This window comes from Muntiacus reevesi, chromosome 2 (genome assembly GCF_963930625.1).
Source record: "Muntiacus reevesi chromosome 2, mMunRee1.1, whole genome shotgun sequence".
Classification (NCBI taxonomy): Eukaryota; Metazoa; Chordata; class Mammalia; order Artiodactyla; family Cervidae; genus Muntiacus; species Muntiacus reevesi.
The window spans coordinates 90,413,229-90,432,447 of NC_089250.1; the positions used below are offsets into that span (position 1 = coordinate 90,413,229).

General features: G+C 43.1%; 1 protein-coding gene across 2 annotated transcripts in view; it reads left to right on the plus strand.

The window, feature by feature from the left end:
• Positions 1-3,825: 3,825 nt before the first annotated feature.
• The window catches only part of FMN2 (formin 2), a 358,232-nt gene continuing 342,838 nt past the window's right edge, over positions 3,826-19,219 (plus strand). For both annotated transcript variants that reach the window (XM_065919853.1, XM_065919854.1), the window contains exon 1: positions 3,826-5,134. In XM_065919853.1, the coding sequence (XP_065775925.1) occupies positions 3,826-5,134 (1,309 nt within the window). The remainder of the gene's footprint in view (positions 5,135-19,219) is intronic.

Consider the following 19,219-nt stretch of genomic DNA (forward strand, 5'->3'; position numbering starts at 1 on the left):
AAAGGAAATGAATCCAAGTACACAGGGAACATTCTCAAAGGCAGACTATATGCTGGGCCTTGAAACTCATACAAAGGATAGGAATACAAAAAGTATGTTCTTCAACCAAAATGCAATTAAATTAGATATAAGTACATTTTGCAAATTGAAATATCTGGACACACTCTTTAAAGACCTTTCCTGTTGGGAATTCTTAGGCAGTTTGCTCATTGTGTCTTCATGGTGTTATAGGGGTAGTATAGGCTGTAAAAGAAAATGAGGCAGGAGGTAAGCACAAATTAACAACTAAATAACAACAACTTGTAGTAGAAGCACAGAGTCCTAACCATGGGATTGCAGGAAATTCCCTGTTTTTTTCCTTTTTAATGTGACTACTAGAAAGTAAATTACTGATAAGGTTCACATTATATTTCTACTGAAGAATGGTACTCTAAGGCTAAGGATTGGCTTCTTCAATCTTAATTTCTCATGGATTCTGTCTTTAGAATGCTTTTTGCCACTTCTTGGCACTGAACTAGGTACCTTATGGGCTGAGACACTCAGAGTGGACTTTCTGAATGATTGTTGAAAACTTAAGAGTCCTTGAATGATCCCTTTCATGTTGGAAGACCAACTTCATTTACAGAACTCTTTAGCTTAGTAGCAGATTCCTTACGCAGAAGAACAGAATAAATATTTTCATTTCTTCCCTTTCCTGGAAAAAAGTAAATTATGTAGAGTTGCTTGTTATACAATTTGGGATCTCAACTTGAAGGTTTAAGTATTGTCTTTGCTGCTTTGTGAACTTGGTCTTAGTCTGAACTTGTTTATTAATTAAACTGGATTGAAAGTAACTTCCTACCTACCAAGCACACGTGTGAATTTCAAGTAAGCCTTTGCATGTAATAGAGCTTTGTCATCTTGACTTTCTACACCGTTGTCATCTGTTGTTTCACATTCAAAGGATGTGAGAAAACCAGCCTCTTCTCTCAGTTTCCCTCTCTTTTTTCTTCCCTCTTTGCCTTCCCCTTTTCTTCTCTTCTGTTGTCTTCAGAATTTGTAGAATATATCTTGGAAAAAGTAGTAAGGAAACAAATAGTTCAGAATCAAATATGTCTGGGTAAAGAAAAAGCAAAATAAAGATTCACAGTACATCAGTCCTCAGAGAGGCAGAGAATTCTTACAGCCTCAGGCAAACTGTGCCCTCTGATGAACCTGGATTCTGGGAGAAAGCAGTCTTGTGAAAGACCTGAAACAAAGGCTTTTCAAGCCCTCTGGAACTGAAAGAGACTGGGATCGTACCCTGGCAAAATTATTAGTTGATTTCTCAGAATTATTTGCTCAAAAGGGTCACTTGAGAATAGCTGAAAACCACTTGCCTTTAAGCATCATCTATTTTAAGAATATAATTTGAAAAAGATTAGCAATTATTGCTGCATGATGCTTTTACATCAAAGAATTATAAGACCTTAAAAAGTTTTTTTGATAAAATGGTTAAGGAGGGAGGTTGAAAATGTTGGTTTACAATATGTGAAGGAATCTTCGCTTGTGGCATTTAAAATGCATCATGTAATATGTAGTGCTCTTTTCTCCTTTGAGCTTTAGAAATACTACCATGTTAGCTAGGTATCCATATTTTCAAAGTGATTAACAAATGAACAATTAGCTTCTAATTTAAATACATGTGACATTATTGACTAATGCCACTTTACTCTTATTTTAATTTGCTGCTTGGAGCTTCTTTAGATGCCAATGGTGTTTAAAAATGTCTTTTAAATATAGATAACTAAATTGCTTAAGTAATTAAAATAATAAGATTTACAGTGAGGAAAATTTTTATACTAGAATTAGAGCAAAATGGTAAGAAACTCTTTAACAGTTATCAGAGAGGAAGAAATTTTTCTCTACCCTTCTGCATTCTTCTGGTTGGTCTAAGAATTAAATTGACATGAGACCAATTAACCGGAGAAAATCACACAAGAGTTTAATAACATACACATGTGGGAGAGACCCTGGAAAACAGAATCGTGGCCAAAATGGCCACAGCCATCACCTTAAAGACTGTCTTCAGCTAAAGGCAACAGAGGGTGTTGAGGATAATGGTTTGGGCACTTCAAAGGGGAGGAAGGCAATTCACATGGAGGTAGAAGAGGAACTGTTTGGTGAGGGAGCATTTTTCTGGGCCAGCAGAGACAAGGGACAGAGTGAACTCTGATCTTTAGGTCCACTGAAGCTCTCCATCACACCCAGCATGGTGGATATATCTGCTGATTACTCTATTCAGCTTTAATACATGAATTCTTTAGGCTGATGTGCTTAATCACTCAGTGGTGTCCAGCTCTTTGCGTTCCTATAGACTGTAGCCTGTCAGGCTCCTCTGTCCATGGGGTTCTTCAGGCAAGAATACTGGAGTGGGTTGCCATGCCATTCTCCATGGCATCTCCTGGCCATTCCGGACCCAGGAATCCAACCTGTGTCTCCTGCAGCTCCTGCACTGAAGGTGGATTCTTTACTGTTGGGCCACGGTGGGGGGGAAGGCCCTTCCTTATTTCATAAGTGGGAGTAAGAAGAAACACTTAGTCTTCTGTTTCTTAAAAACAGTCAGCCTATGGACCTCCCTTGTGGTCCAGGGGCGGTCTCTGAGCTTCCACTGCTGAGGGTTTGGTTTGATCCCTGGTTTAGGAACTAAGATCCCATATGCTTTGTCCTCCCCCCAATAATCAGACTAAATGAATCCTAATGCCAAGGAGACTCATTTGGAATCAGCACATTTTTCTCCCCTAGACAGTGAACTGTGACAAACTTTCACAGCAAAGGCCGAGACAAAAGATTGTCTTGAAGGGTTTGCTTGGGAGAGTGGTGACTTTCCACATAACATGTGATTTCTTGGGCTTGTAGCAAGGCTGTTTCCTTTTTTTTTTTCTCTCCCTCTTTCTCTTTTGTAGGTGGCAACAACAGGGGCATGTTTAATATTGATGAGTTTGATTTTTTGAATATAAATGCTGTTTGGTTTATATGGTGAAGGCATAGAAATTTAGAGATTAGCATTTTAATCAAGTCTAATCTCTTTAGTATTTCCTGAACCTCCTCCACCGACCTCAATATTTTGTCAAAAATAAATTTGAAAAATGAAATTTTGAAATGACCGCTTGAAATGACTTTGAAATGACCGCTTTGAAATGAAATGAAATGTTCTCTTAAGGAGATGCAAGTTTTGCAATAACATAAAAGCAGTATTATGTATAGTAACCTTTTCTAAACTATATGCCAAGCACATTAACAGGGTTTAAGATGATCAGTTACTGAAGAAAAGACCAATCTACTCAACCAATATTTATCAAAGAACCATGCTTCTTCAGGCAGGTTGGAAGTAGAGTATGTAGCTTTGATATTACCGCACCACTAAACTGAAATGTGGCTTCCCTTTTTCCTCTTTAAATTTTTTCTCTTTTTCTCAGCGTGGATCTTTTATCTGCCAAGCTGTTTGGCGGGGACCAGGCAACGGACTCTGGCGGCGGTTAGGTCCCCAGACCAAGGGGCGCTCCTGGCGTTTCAGCGGAGGAGGGGCAGGACCGAGGGACTGGGCCTAGAGCCGATGGGGCGGGGTCATGGGGCCGGGAGGGGTGGGGCCTTGTGCATTCCGCCCGGTCATTGGCGGTGCCGCGTGCGCGCGTTCAGCCACGCGCGGGCGGGCGCAGCCTCGGCGCGTTGTGCGAAGCGCTGCAGGTGCGCGGACATCCTCCCTCCGCCTAGCGGTGCGGCCGCCGCGCGACTCGCCGGGAGTCCGGCGCTGCCGGGCCCAGGAGCTGGCATGGCCTGACCGCCCGTAGCGGCGGCGGCTGCAGCATGGGGAACCAGGACGCGAAGCCGAAGAGAAGCGCGGGCGATGTCCCGCATGGAGGCGGCGGCGGTGAGGACGCCGCTGGGCCCCGCGAGGCAGAGGGCACAAAGAAGGCGGGCGGGGGCAAGAAGGCGCCAGGCCGGCACGGAAAGGGGGGCGGCGGCGCGGAGCCAGGCCGGAAGAAGAGCCGGTCGGACCCCAGGGCCTCGGTGTTCTCCAACCTGCGCATCCGAAAGACCCTGTCCAAGGGCAGAGGTACTGGCGGCTCTCGTGAGGATGTGCTGGACCCCCAGGCCCTGCAGGCCGGCGAGCTGGACAGCGCCCACTCTCTGGTTACCAAAACCCCAGACCTCAGCCTCTCAGCCGATGAGATGGGCCTGTCGGATACCGAATGTGTGGATCCTTTCGAGGTGACGCGTCCCGGGGGCCCCAGCTTGGCCAGGGTCGACGGCCCGGCAGTGGCCGAGTATTCGGAGACCGCGGCGGGGGCGCAGGATGGACAAAGGACCAGCTCGGGCTCGGACACAGACCTCTACAGTTTTCACTCGGCCGCGGAGCAGGAGGACTTGCTCTCGGACATCCAGCAGGCGATCCGCCTCCAGCAACTGCAGCAGCAGTCCCCGGGTCCCGAGTCGCCCCCGGTGTCGCCCCCCTCCACCGCCTCTCTGCCTGAGGCCCTGCCGGGCCTGGACCGACCCCCACCGGGCCCCAGCGCCGAAGCGGCGCTGTGCGCGCCCCCCGACAGACCCCCGCCCGCAGAGCCGCCCGCAGCCACCGCCTTCGGGTCTCCTGGGTCGGTTCCGGGGGACCGAGGGGCAGCGGACACGGATGAGGAAGGCGAGGAGGACGCCTTCGAGGACGCACCCCGAGACTCTCCGGGGGTGGAGTGCGGCCTGGCGGCGGGAGAGGCCCCGCGCACGCCAGGGGCGACGCGCGAGGAGGGCGCGCCGAAGCCCGTCATTCCCGTGGCCGCCTCCCCGCCACGCAGTCCAGCATGCAGCCCGCGTCGCCCCCGGGCCCGCCCGCTCCTGGCGCCCTGTTATGTCAGGACCACCACCCGGCAGCTCAGCTCGCCGGGGCCCTCCCCGTCTCCGTCCCCCAGCCACAGCCCCCGGGTTCAGAGACGGCCGGAGTCTTCCCTGGGCCGCGGTTCCGGAGCCACGGCGGCCCCCGCCGCTGCCCCGGCTAGGAAGCCCCGCGCGGGCCGCAGCCGCTCGGCGGACTGGACTGCGGAGCTGGGCCGTGCTCCCGGGGCGGGGGTCTCGGCGCACCTGGTGCAGCGCGGGGCAGGCGGCCTCCAGGGTGTGTTCGCAGGTGAGCCCTGGGCTCGGGCTCTGGGCACCTGCCCCTCGGAAATGCTTCGATTTGCATACAGAGAATTAAAGGGAGCAGCTTAGTCGTGTCTGTTCTAAGTTATCTAGAAAAAGGGCCACTGTGTCCACTTCTCCAAAATATCCCGGGTCACGCCAGGCAGATCAACTCCTTTTTGTCACCGTTTGCAAAGCCATCCTTCTCTTTCCGTCCTCCCACAGCATTAAAAATAAGGAGGTTGTTCACAGCCTTGTGACACATCATCTATTCTAGGACTCCTCTGATGTACCCGCCTGTGTGCGCCGTGTGATGCGTAGTGTCTCTCGGTGATCAGGGTGGACGCGTTAGTGAACTTAGGTGGTCACTCCTGTTTGCTGACACAACCAAATCTCATACATGCTTTCAGAAAATTAATACAGAGTGATATAGAGTATTAGGGATCATTTACATTTGGTTTCATGGCCCGACTAAGACAGGGTGTGGCTCGGAGACTGATGGTAAGCAGGCCAAGAGCACACGGGATGCTGCTGGTACCTTCCCAGTGTCTGCTGTGGATGCTTTAGGGCCAGTCCAAGGGTCAGCTCTCCGTGGTGAATGTCAAATAGTGCAGTGAATTCATCCTTGGTTAGATCCCAGGGCCTTTCTGCTGGTAAGAGTGTCAGCCCATTTCATGCTTACTAATTTTTCTTAATTATTAAATAGCTGAGTGTAAAATTTAAGAAGCAGGAGAAAATGAGAATTTATGCAGGTCTTGGTAGGTTGTGATAAGTATTTGAAATATTAAAAATTTCAAAGGTAATTTGAAAAGCTTAAAATATTATATTCTTTAATAAATCTTATATTACTTTAGTAAATAGGTTTTCTGTAAAACAGTAGATTATGTTTTTTAATGAACACGGCTGCCTCACCCTTAGGTAAATATTACTCACTTTTGGTACTTGCTTGTATTGACCACAGTTTAAGTTTCATCTATGGACTGTCTTATTTTTACATGTATAGATTCTTCTCATTAAGAGTGGCCTCCTCCGTGTTTTCCATGCTTGCTCTCCCTTTTTTACTTTTCCTTTCCTGTTATTTTGTAGGTTAAGTTAGGGATGTTTATAGTCTGATATTCACTAGATGAATTTCCAAATGAGTATTAAATGAAAAATACATATCCTTCGTTTCACATATACACGTATATGCATACGCAGGGCAGCCATATTGTGCCAGACAGTATGTTAAGTGCTGAGTGACACGGAGATCATTGGATCCTGGTCCTGCCTTTCCGTGCTCACTGACTGAGAGCACAGGACACACGGAGATAGAGCGCTTTGGGCGCATCAGGTGTGCAGTGACTTACCGCGTTGGCGAGGGATGAAGAGAGAGAAACTCATAGGCGGGTTGATCTGAGTCTTGAAGATCATAGGACCCTTCAACCCCAGGTTAAAGTTTTGTTTTCCTTAAGGAATATAAAAGGGGTATTCTTGGAGCTAGCCTTTCATTTAAATGTTCTAAGTATTTCCAAATTTGAAATTTGGGACTCTTAGCAGGATTCCTGTTCAGGAGGTAAGTGGGTTTTATTGACCTCCAAGCAGAATTTTTTACTGTGTAGTTAGTTGCTTTAATATGGGCATCACCTTTATTTTCTTTTTTAATTGAAGTATAGTTGGTTTTTAATGTTGTATTAATTTCTGCCATACAGCAAAGTGATTCAGTTATATATATGTTTTGTTGTCCAGTCACTATATACATTCTTTTTAATATTTTTTTCCCATATAGTTTATACCAGGATATTGAATATGGTTCTCTGTGCTATGTAGTAGGACCTTCTTCTTTACCCATTCTGTATGTAATAGCTTACATCTGCCAACCCCAACCTTTCACTCCATCTCAATCCCTTCCTGCAACTTCAAATCTGTTCTCTGTGTCTGTGAGTCTGTTCTGGTTTCATAGATCAGTTCATCTGTGTCATATATTAGATTCCACATAAGGTGATACATATGGGGCAGAGCTTTATATTTGATGCTTGGATATAGTTGGTCAGTAACCATTGGTTATTTGTATAGCAGTTTCTGTATATTATCTCACCCATTCGCTTTCTTAAAAGAAAAAAAAAAAAGAATTGGTAGGTTTAACCTAATCTTGTAGCTGGTGGTCACATGGAGGTAAACAAAGAGATGAAACTTTTTCAAGGTCACACTGTAATTTTTTCAGACGCTGAGCCAAAAATAGCTGAGTCTACTGATTCCAGCCTGAATGTTCTTGCTTATTAGTCATTTTTGGATGTTCAGCACTGTAAGTAAGACATCATATAGAGAAAAAACTTAAAAAAATATTATGGTGTTTAAGGCCTTCACTTACAATATTTTCCAGTTTCTGTTATTAATATGGTGAACTCCTTTCATTGTTGAGCATCTGGTCTTCCTGGGCTAGATGCAGGGTGATTGCTGTTCAGTGAAGCAGGCTTTCTCCAGACAGCTCTCCTGGAAGCTTCCCTGTGGTGAATCCAGGGAATCCAGAGTGACACAGGCCTCTGTTCCTCAGCTGTTGTCTGTTTTCTTGTCATCTGCCTTTTCTTTGATTCTTTACCATCCTCTAGTATTTTATGGGTGTCTTGGAAATTACTAGAGCCCTGGCGAGGACTAGCATTGTCCTCAGGGAAATTGTTTTCTGGCTTTAATTTGCATGTCTTTGGATCAGTTAATTGCCAGCTGCCTTTGAAGCAGGTGATAGTTAGATCTATAAGCCTCCATGAACATCTTTTATTTTTAAACCATAGAATGAGGGTTGTCAGCTCTGCAGAAAGGAACAGATGTTTTTCTTCTTACTTCCTTCCAAATGTGGGGAGAAAATTCAAGTGAAGAGAGATCTGCATGGCACATGTTTGTGTTTTGTTGCTGATATTAACAGCATTTAGCAATAAAGGAGACCAAGACTTTGTCTTGTTTTAGCTGTTCAGGAGCTGATGATGTCTTAAGCCATTGGACTGAAATTTCACAGTTAATCTGAAAAAACATCTTTTTCGGTGTTTAATAAAAAAATTGCTATGAAATTTAAGAGATTCCTTTGCACATGCTATACTTAAGCAGAAGCTTGTGAATAGAATTTTGCAGTTAAAGTTTAGGCTTATAAAATGTTAAGTTGGTGATGCTAAATCACTTTTGAAAGAAATCTTTCCAAAGTCATTTAATTATGTGCTTGTCTTTTTTTAAAAAACATGTGGACTTAATGGTTCATGTATTTTAAATGGCTTAATGTCATCTTTAGGCCATCAAGGTTTCATTCTGTGAAATCATTGGTTGCCCTCAGGTGCTATTGAAGTGTAATTGTCTGGTGACTCTAGTTGGCTGTTTCTAAAGTTTTGTATCTGCCTGGTTTTCTTAACTTTTTTTACTTCCTGTTAGCTATTGATTCATAGAGCTATCTTTGTTTGGTCCCTGCCCCCACCCCCCATTGCTTCTAATTTGATGTTTCTGGTCAGTTTGTTATTGGCTTATACATCCTGTGATTATGATGTTTGCTATATTTGTTGCATTTCTACTAAATGCAAGGCTCTGTGTTGGTGCATTGCATAATTATCTCTAATCCTTGTGACAGTGTTTTCCCAATGAGCAAACCAGGGTCAGGCATGTGAAGTAACTTGCTTCAGGGCATTAAGCTAGTCAGTGACCCATCCAGGATCTGTACTTAGAAAATCAAATCTGTTATTAATGTGAATAAAATAAAATGAAGTGTGTCAGTGAGCTTTTGGAGCACTAGCTAGTCAATTAAGGGCCTGGGCTTTACAATTTAGATTGTGTGACTCTCATTGTAGCTTTTCTAAAGGCTATCTTGATTTTTATATCAAAGTAGGAGGACCCACTCTAGGAGTACAGACTTTCTCATGCAGCTTGTTAAATTATTAGACTGTGAATGTTTAGGGTCGGGAGCAGTCTTATATCCAGCAGTAGTATCTGACGGAGTGTAGACGTCTAGTCATTGTCCAATAAATGTGTGATGGTCAGGAGTCACCCCTTCTGTGTATAATGCATCAGTGTTACTACAACAGGGAAGGGTTTTACAAGAATGCTGTCCTTTCCCCAATATCTTGCCTTACTGGGTCTCATGTCTGTGAATTCGATTTGGCAGTGTAAGCTGGGACTGGGAGCACTATTCTCAAGTCATTTTAGTTTGACTTAAAACACACTTTCTCATTGTTCCTTTAAGGTGGTGGTTTGGATTGAAGTTAAGCACCCCAGTAGCTTCAGTGATGGGCTTTAATGACGGGCCTGGCTTTTCATGCCTTTAGGCATTTGGATACAAGCCATGTGTATTTGACCTTGAGCAGGTGCATTTACAGCCATATTTCCTTCTGGTCCTATTAAAAAGGTGCTGAACACACACCTTGGGTGATGGCAACAGTAGTTACTAATTACTGTTACTCCAGGTAAATCTGCATCATACATAGCTTGATGTACACTTAGGTCCCTCTTAAGTAACTTTTTCTGATATGTGTGAAAGTGGAGGAATAATTCCAAATGAATAATATTAGGGTTTAATGAAATAGTGTTTGTCAAGTTCCTGCAACTCTTCCTGGCACATAGAAGGCAGACAATTGGTGCTATTTACTTTCCTGTCCTAGTTTATTGCCTTAATGGCTATGTGGTTCAAAGTAGTCCAAACCATATTTGTGAAATCAAAACCTCTCTGAAATCATATGCAAACTCTGGTAAGGATATAATCAGTTGCTAGTTGAAAATTAATATTGCTAGTCAAGGTTTTTTCTTTTTTCCTTCAAATTGTTTATATATCAGTTTTTTTTTCTCTCTCTTCTTCATTTTCTGTGATTGTAACCCTTTTTGTCACTTTATCAGAAATTTTGGTTTTCTTGGGGATTTGGAGAAGAAAAGCACATGATGGGGATATGACTGTGTGATTAGCAGGAGGTACTGATGTTTAAAGTGGGGAGTGGGTAGAGGAGACACAGTATTTACCCGCCTCAGTTTGCAGGCTTAACCTCCCTTGGTTTCTTTCAGAAACTCTCTACTTTAGTCGAATTAATCAGGTTACTGTTCTATGAACGTGCATTTCATTTTCCTTACTTTGCGCCTTTGTCTAGCAGTGTTTATGCTCTTGTAACACACTATTGTCTCTCTTTACTTAGTATCTGAAAAAGCTGCTTGAGTTCCCATTTCCTCTTTTGTGTCTGTCCCAGCTGGTGTGGCTGGCAGTCATCTCCATGTACTTCTGTCTGTATCATATCACATATACTTCTTGGATTTAGGGAATCTTAGGGACTTCCTTTTCACTTCTTTCTGCTTTTCCTTTCTCCTTACCTGCTTGCCTGATTCCATCCATTCATCATCCTCTTCTATCCATCGAATACCTATGCCACATCCGCTCTCTGCCAGTCAGTAAGATGGGTGCTGAGCATACTGAGGCTTTTATGAATACCAGTTGACCATTTCTTTCTTTCTTTTTTGGTGTCTAGGCCTCTTATTGGTAAATAAATAGTTGAACTTAGCCTGGAAGACAACTAGCATTTTTGGGTGGTTGAAATTAAATCATTTTCACTGAGGTATACTTAGGTTTCCTTGATGGCTGAGTGGGTAAAGAATCTGCGTGCAATGCAGGAGACACACGAGACAGATTCAATCCCTGAGTCAGGAAGATCCCTTGTAGGAGGAAATAGGAAACAGCAACCCACTCCAGTATTCTTGCTTGAAATATCCCATGGACAGAGGAGCCTTGTGGACTACAGTCCAGAGGCTTCCAAAGAGTTGTACATGACTGGGCGCGCGTACATATGATTGAATCAGTAGTGAAGATAGAATGATACTTCTATAGAATTTGTGTTGAGAGAACATCTATTCCTATTTTTGTGGGTTGATAGTTAAAATCAACTCACAAGCAGCTATTGTTGCTATCAATGATAATGCAGTAAGTGTAAGCTTCTAAATATAAATTTTATTTTTAGTGAAAAAAGAGGAAAACTATTATTTTGCTTTTGCATTTTAAGTAATAATCTGATGTTAATGAAATTTAGCATTAAGGGACCATTAGGAAAATTCTAATATGTACTACCTTGTTGCTTTGTAATTTCCCTCTTGATTTTCTTGTTGACCCGTTGGTTTTTTAGTAGCATGTTGTTTCAGTTGAGTTCAGTTCTGTCACTCAGTTGTGTCTGACTCTTTGCAATCTCATGAACCGCAGCACGCCCGGCCTCCCTGTCCATCACCAACTCGTGGAGATTACTCAGACTCATGTCCATCGAGTTGGTGATGCCATCCAGCCATCTCATCCTCTGTCATCCCCTTCTCCTCCTGCCCCCAATCTTTCCCAGCATCAGGGTCTTTTCTAGTGAGTCCGTTCTTCGCATCAGGTGGCCAAAGTATTGGAGTTTCAGCTTTAGCATCAGTCCTTCCAAAGAACACCCAGGACTGATCTGCTTTAGGATGGACGGGTTGGATCTCCTTGCAGTCCAAGGGACACTCAAGAGTCTTCTCCAACACCACAATTCAAAAGCATCAATTCTTCGGTGCTCAGCTTTCTTTATAGTCCAACTTTCACATCTATATATGACTAATGGAAAAGCCGTAGCTTTGACTAGATGGACCTTTGTTGGCAAAGTAATGTCTCTGCTCTTTCTTCCAAGGAGCAAGCATCTTTTAATTTCATGGCTGCAGTCACCATCTACAGTGATTTTGGAGCCCCCCAAAAATAAAGTCTGTCACTGTTTCCACTGTTTCCCCATCTATTTGCCATGAGGTGATGGGACCAGATACCATGATCTTAGTTTTCTGAATGTTGAGTTTTAAGCCAACTTTTTCACTCTCCTCTTTCACTTTCATCAAGAGGCTCTTTAGTTCTCTGCTTTCTGCTATCAGGGTGGTGTCATCTGCACATCTGAGGTTGTTGATATTTCTCCTGGCAATCTTGATCCCAGCTTGTGCTTCATCCAGTCCAGCGTTTCTCATGATGTACTCTGCATATAAGTTAAATAAGCATGGTGACAATATACAGCCTTGACATAATCTGTTCCCTATTTGGAACCAGTCTGTTGTCTGTGTCCAGTTCTAACTGTTGCGTCCTGACCTGCATACAGATTTCTCAAGAGGCAGGTCAGGTGGTCAGGTATTCCCATCTCTCTACGAATTTTCCAGAGTTTTTTGTGGTCCACACAGTCAAAGACTTTGGCATAGTCAATAAAGCAGATGTTTTTCTGGAACTCTCTTGCTCTTTTTATGATTCAACAGACGTTGGCAGTTTGATCGCTGGTTCTTCTGCCTTTTCTAAATCCAGTTTGAACATCTGAAAGTTCACGGTTCACGTACTGTTGGAGAATTTTGAGCATTATTTTGCTAGCATGTGAGATGAGTGCAAATGTGCGGTAGTTTGAACATTCTTTGGCATTGCTTTTCTTAGGGCTTGGAATCAAAACTGACCTTTTCCAGTCCTGTGGCCACTGCTTAGTTTTCCAAATTTGCTGGCATATTGAGTGGAGCACTTTCACAGCATCATCTTTTAGGATTTGAAATAGCTCAACTGGAATTCCATCACCCCCACTAGCTTTGTTTCTAGTGCTGCTTCCTAAGGCCCACTTGACTTCACATTCCAGGATGTCTGGCTCTAGGTGTGTGAATTCACTATCGTGATTATCTAGGTTGTAAAGATCTTACTTGTATAGTTCTGTGTATTCTTGCTCATCTTCTGCTTCTGTTAGGTCCATACCATTTCTGTCCTTTATTGTGCCCATCTTTGCATGAAATGTTCCTTTGGTATCTCTAATTTTTTTGAAGAGATCTCTAGTCTTTCCCATTCTATTGTTTTCTTGTATTTCTTTGCATTGATTACTGAGGAAGGCTTTCTTATCTCTCCTTGCTATTCCTTGGAACTCTGCATTCAAATGGGTAATCTTTCATTTTCTCCTTTGCCTTTCATTTCTCTTCTAGTCACACCATGTTGTTTAGTCTCCATGTAGTCACTTTTTTCTTATTTCTTTTCCTGTGGTTGATTTCTAGTTTCATGCCATGTGGTCAGAGAAGATGCCTGAAATGATTTCTAAGTTTTGTGCCCTAGTATGAGGTGAAGAGGAACTAAAAAGCCTCTTGATGACAGTAAAGGAGGAGGGTGAAAAAGTTGGCTTAAAGCTCAACATTCAGAAAACTAAGATCATGGCATCTGGTCCCATCACTTCATGGGAAATAGATGGGGAAACAGTTGAAACAGTGTCAGACTTTATTTTTTGGGGGCTCCAAAATCACTGCAGATGGTGATTGCAGCCATGAAATTAAAAGACTCCTTGGAAGAAAAGTTATGACCAATTTAGATAGCATATTTAAAAGCGAAGACATTACTTTGCCAACAAAGGTCCATCTAGTCAAGGCTATGGTTTTTCCAGTAGTCATGTATGAATGTGAGAGTTGGAAGGTGAAGAAAGTTGAGCGCCTAAGCATTGATGCTTTTGAATTGTGGTGTTGGAGAAGACTCTTGAGAGTCCCTTGGACTGCAAGAAGATCCAACCCATCCATCTTAAAGGAGATCAGTCCTGGGTGTTCATTGGAAGGACTGATGTTGACGCTGAAACTCCAATACTTTGGCTACCTCATGCGAAGGGTTGACTCATTGGAAAAAACCCTGATACTGGGAGGGATTGGGAGCAGGAGGAGAAGATTACGACAGAGGATGAGATGGCTGGAGGGCATCACCGACTTGATGGACATGAGTTTGAGTAAACTCCAGGAGTTGGTAGTGGACAGGGAGGCCTGGTGTGCTGCGATTCATGGGGTCGCAAAGAGTCGGACACAACTGAGTGACTGAACTGAACTGAACTGATGTGGTCAATCCTAGAGAATGTTCCATGTGCACTTTTAGGATCTCTGTTGCCCTGTTGATTCTCTGTGTGGACGATGTGTCCATTGGTATGAGTTGCAAGTTAAAGTCTACTATTCATGTATTCCCACTGATTTCTCCCTTTCTGTTTGTTAGTATTTGTTTTATATATTTGGGTGCTCCCATATTAGGTGCATATAAGATGATGACTATATTATCCTCTTCATGTACTGATCCTTTTATCATTATGTAGTGTCCTTTATCTTTCTTTATAGTCTTTAAAGCCATTTTGTCTGATATGAGTATTGAAACTCCCACTTTCTTATCATTTCCATTTGCCTGAATTATCTTTTTCCATCTTCTTACTTTCAGTCTGTGTGTCCTTTGCCCTAAGTTGGTCCTCTTGTAGGCTGCATATTGTAGACTCTTGTTTTTTTTTTTTTTTTTTTTTTTAATCCAGTCTGCCACTCTGTGTCTTTTGATTGGAGCATTCAGTCAACTAGCATTTAAGGTAATTAGTGACACATATGTATATATTGCCATCTCAGACCTAAGTTGATTGTTTCTTCTTTCTTTTTTTTTTTTCTTTTCCTTTTTGTGGTTTGATAATTTCCTTTTATTTTAACTTGGGTTCCCTTTTTGGTTTTTGTGAATCTATTGTATGTTTTTGATTTATGGTTGCTATGTTCTTCAAGTATGTTAACCCCTTCCTATATCTGCTTGCTTTTGACTGATAGTCATATAGGCTCAAACACATTCTAAAAAAAGAAAAAGAATATGCATATTCTTATTCTCCTAACTCACATTTTATGATTTTGATGTCCTTTTTTTTACATCTTTGTATTTATCCTTTTGCTGTTCCTTATGTTATCATTGCTTTCACAAAGTTTTTTTTTTTTTTTTTCTTTTTGATCTTTATGTGTGTGTGTGTGCGCTAAGTTGCTTCAATCATTTTCAACTATGTGACCCTATGGACTGCAGCCTGCCAGTTTCCTCTGTCCATGGGATCCTCCAGGCATGAATTCTTGAGTGGGTTGCCATGCCCTCCAAGGGAACTTTCCCACCCAGGGATTGAACCCAGGTCTCGTATATATCTTACATTGGCAGGCAGGTTTTTTTTTTTTTTTTTACCACTAGCACTACCTGGGAAACCCTTTTGATCTGTATACTGGCTGATTTAAATGATTTATTTCCCAGTTGTGATTTCCTCCTTCAAATATCATCTTGCTGCTTTTTTATGTAGAGATGACCTTTTGATATTTCTTTTAGAATAGGCTTAGTATTCTTTAAGTTTTTGCTTGTCTGAGAAATTCTTTATTTCTCTTTCTGTTCTAAATGATAAACTTGCTGGGTAGAGTATTCTGGGTTGCAGATTTTTCTCTTTCAAGGCTTGGAATATATTTTGCTACTCCCTTTTCCCCAGAAAACTTTATCAGTGTTTCCACAGAGAAATCAGCTGATAGCCTTATGGAGGTTCCCTTGTAATTAGCTGTTTGCTTTTCTCTTGCTGGGCTTGGAATCCTCTGTTTAACTTTTGCCATTTTTATTATGTCTTGATGTCTGTTTGGGACCCTCTGTGCTTCCTGTTCTGGATATTTGTTTCCTTCTTTAGGTTTGGAAAGTTTTCAGCCATAATTTCTTCAAATATGTTTTCAATCCCCTTTTCTCTTTCTTCTCCTTTTGGAATGCCTGTTATGTGTGGATTGCCCTGTTTTATATTATCCCATGTGTTGTGCCAAACTCTTTGTGACTCTATGGACTGTAGCCCACCAGGCTCCTCTGTCCATGGGGATTCTCCAGGCAAGAATACTGGAGTGTGTTGCCATGTCCTCCTCCAGAGGATCTTCCAATCCAGGGATCAAACCCAGGTCTTCTGCACTGCAGGCAGATTCTTTATTGTCTGAGCCACCAGGGAAGGTGGGGCAGCAGTTGGCTCCCAGTTGGCAGTCCCTTGGTGCAGGTGGCTGGCTGCACCACGGGGATGAGGACAGTGGTTGGGGCTGTGTCACAGGACCCTTGTTGGTGGGCTGCTTTTGCTCCCAGGAATATGGGGGGCAGCAACCTGTATCTGCTCTCAGGACCCTCTGCTATGGCAGAGGGAAGCTCATATTATCCCGTAGGTTTCTTATATTTCTTTTTTTTTCATTTGACTTTCTGTCTGTTATTTTGATTGACTAATTGTCTGCTATTTTAATTGGGTAATTTCCATTATTCTATCTTCCAGATCACATATTCTTTCTTCTGTATTTTTCATTCTGCTTTTCATTCTCATGAGCTCAGTTTTCATCTCAGCAAATGAGTTTTCTAATTTTTTTTTGGCTTCTCCTTATAGTTTCGAATTCCTTTTTACAGTTATCTGCATTTCTGTTGATAGCCTTTCTTAATTCTTTCCGTATTTCATTACTTCCATTACTAGACTGAAGAAGTCTGTCTCATTGTTCTTTCAGGGGAATTCTCTTGATCTTTTAACTAAGAGTGGTTCCTCTGCTTCTTCATTTTTATATTTCTCTTACTCTGTGAGTTTAGGAGAAACCAATCTACTGTAGTCTTGGAGGACTATGTATATGTGGGAGCATCCCTTCATAGCTTGTGTGGGTTTAATTTTTTGGAGGGGTGAGGGCTGTTTTTGATATGGATGCTTGATGTCTATTTTTTCAGCATGTGCTGGCTGTTATCTCCTTGATAAGGGGTGCACAGGTGCATGGCCCATGCGCACACCCCTGGGAAGGTTGGGGCAGCAGCCACCAGTCGGTGGTCCCTTGGTGCAGGCGGCTGGCTGCACTAGGGGGATGAGGACAGTGAGCAGGGCTGCATCACGGGAACTTTGTTGTTGGTGGGCTGCTTGTGCTCCCAGGAATGTGGGGGCAGCAACCTGTATCTGCTCTCAGGACCCTCTGCGGTGGCAGTGATCCATGCCTCTGGAACCCTAGGTGGCAGTGGTGGCTCATGCCAGCCCCTGCAGCTCATATAGGTGGCCCCCTGATGCCTGAGAGCATGTGCAGAGATAGAGGCTCCTATGGTGGGCCCGACCCTCTCTTCACATGCCCCCCAGCAGTGGCTCTTTGCCACTTTGGTGGTCCCAGACTTCTTGAACTCCCTTGGTTGTAGTGCATCACACCCTAGTGCCCTTGGGCTGGCTTGCTGTCTTCATGCAGCCAACCGTAGTCCTCTCCCCAAGCCTGACCTTAGGCTTGAGTCTCAGTACCCAGCCCCCTTAGTATGAGCGTTTGAGGCTAGGGTGTGCCGGTCAGCACTAGCTGGCCATGCAGGACTCTCTGTGCTTTGCCCTCTGCACACCTGCCACCATGCTCTCTTCTGAGACTCCGAAGCTCCCTCTCTGTCCCAGCTGGTCTCCCTGCCAGCAAGGAGACCTTTCCTCTTTCACAGCTCCCTCCCAGGGCCACAGGTCCTGTCCTGATTCCTTTCTCTCTTTTTTTCTTTTGCCTTACCCAGTTGCATGGAGATTTTCTTGCCCTTTTGGAGGTCTGAGGTCCATTGCCAGCATTTAGTAGATGTTCTGTGAGAATGATTCCACATGTAGATGCATTTTTGATGTGTCTGTGGGGAGATGGTGAGCTCCATGTCTTGTTCCTCTGCCATCTTCATTCACTCCCAATTGACTTGTGGGATATAATTTATATCCAATATAAAGTTATTGGATATACTGAAAACTTTCTGAGATTTTTTTGAATGTTAAATATATAAATACACAGAAAATAAAACTTCTAGTCAATTTGAAATGGTAGTAATGCAGGGTACTGTAACATCAGATAGATAAGAACAAGAGATAACAGTTATTGGATGCTAGCAGAGGATGCCAGGGAGTGTTGTTCTTAGACACCTGCTCCACTGTGGATCAGAGAGAGGGAAGCTGTTGTGTCTTCCCTTCAAGGGTGTCTCTCGAGGCACTGATTGCATGGGAAATGACTGCCATTATTCTGTGATTGAGTCAGCGTCTGGCATATCCTGGACCTATTGGTAGCTTTATTATCTGTTATGCCAGAGCTGCAATGGGTCAAAAATTGTCCTTTTTAATTTTCACGGGGAATAGAGTAATTTCTTGGGAAAATTAAGCTTTTGTTGTGTTTTAAAATTATGCTTTAAAATGTTTAACCTTACTCCTTTCAGTCCCTTTTTATACTTCAGACAGAGTGGTCCTTGATGGTCATTCTCTGGGATCGAGTGCACGTGTGAAGAATTCTGTGACACTTAAATTGTTTCTTTACACACTGTAGCAGCCCTGCAGCAGGAGTGCAGGCTGAGAAGTCTTTCCATTGGCCTCCCTTTTAAAGTGTCCCACCTATTTCCTGTAAGATGGGGCAAAGATTTCTTTTTTAATTTTAGCTAGTTTATTTATTTACTTATTTGTGACTGTGCTGGTTCTTCGTTGCTTTGTGTGAGGCTTTCTCTAGTGGTGGTGAGCGGGGGCTGCTCTTCACTGTGATTCTCAGCCTTCTCACTGTGGTGGCTTTCTCATTGCAGAGCATAGGCTTTATGCATGTGGGCTTCAGTAGTTGCAGCTCTTGGACTCTAGAATTGGGGCTCAGTAGTTGTGGCACACAGGCATGGTTGCTCCGTGTCATGTGGAATCTTTGCAGACCAGGGATTGAACCCGTGTTCCCTCCTTTGGCAGGCAGATTCTTACCCACTGAACCACCAGAGAAGTCCCCAGTGATAATTTCCTCTCTCTTGGGTTTCCCAGGTTGCAAAAGTGAATGTAATTCTGCTAGGAAACTGCTTCTTCCAAGTCTCATCCAATCCACCCATTCATATATGAGTTGTGGTTTTAAAAGTTAACTTTTTTTTTTCTAGTAATGATTCTTTGTATATTTAGAACTTCACTAACTTTAGAGTGGAAGAAAATCCCTATGCTGGAGGATCATTTATGCCATGGAGTAAAGATGCTTTTGGCATTGGCTGGTGGTAAAACCTTGATGGTTTTGGTCAAATGTTAATTGTTACTAAGGGGGATTTGAGTTGGAATGCTGCTATCTGATGTGCACTCAGGACCTTGTGTTTTGAACACCAAGGTAGTAAATGTGGGTGTGGTGGGTGGTGGACCTGTTTTATGGAAATCTCCAGAAGAGAAGGCTGTACTGTACAATATTATGGCCCAGGGATTTACAGTGTATGGAGTCTTTCTAATATTGGCACAAATACATTGTGTAAATGCTTTTAGATACATTGTCTACAATAAGTCTTTGATTCTTGAATGCTGTATAGGTTTTGCAGTTTTCCTTTTCGTTTAAACCTCTCAATAAAAGTACCACTACTAATTCTTTTATTTCAATATAC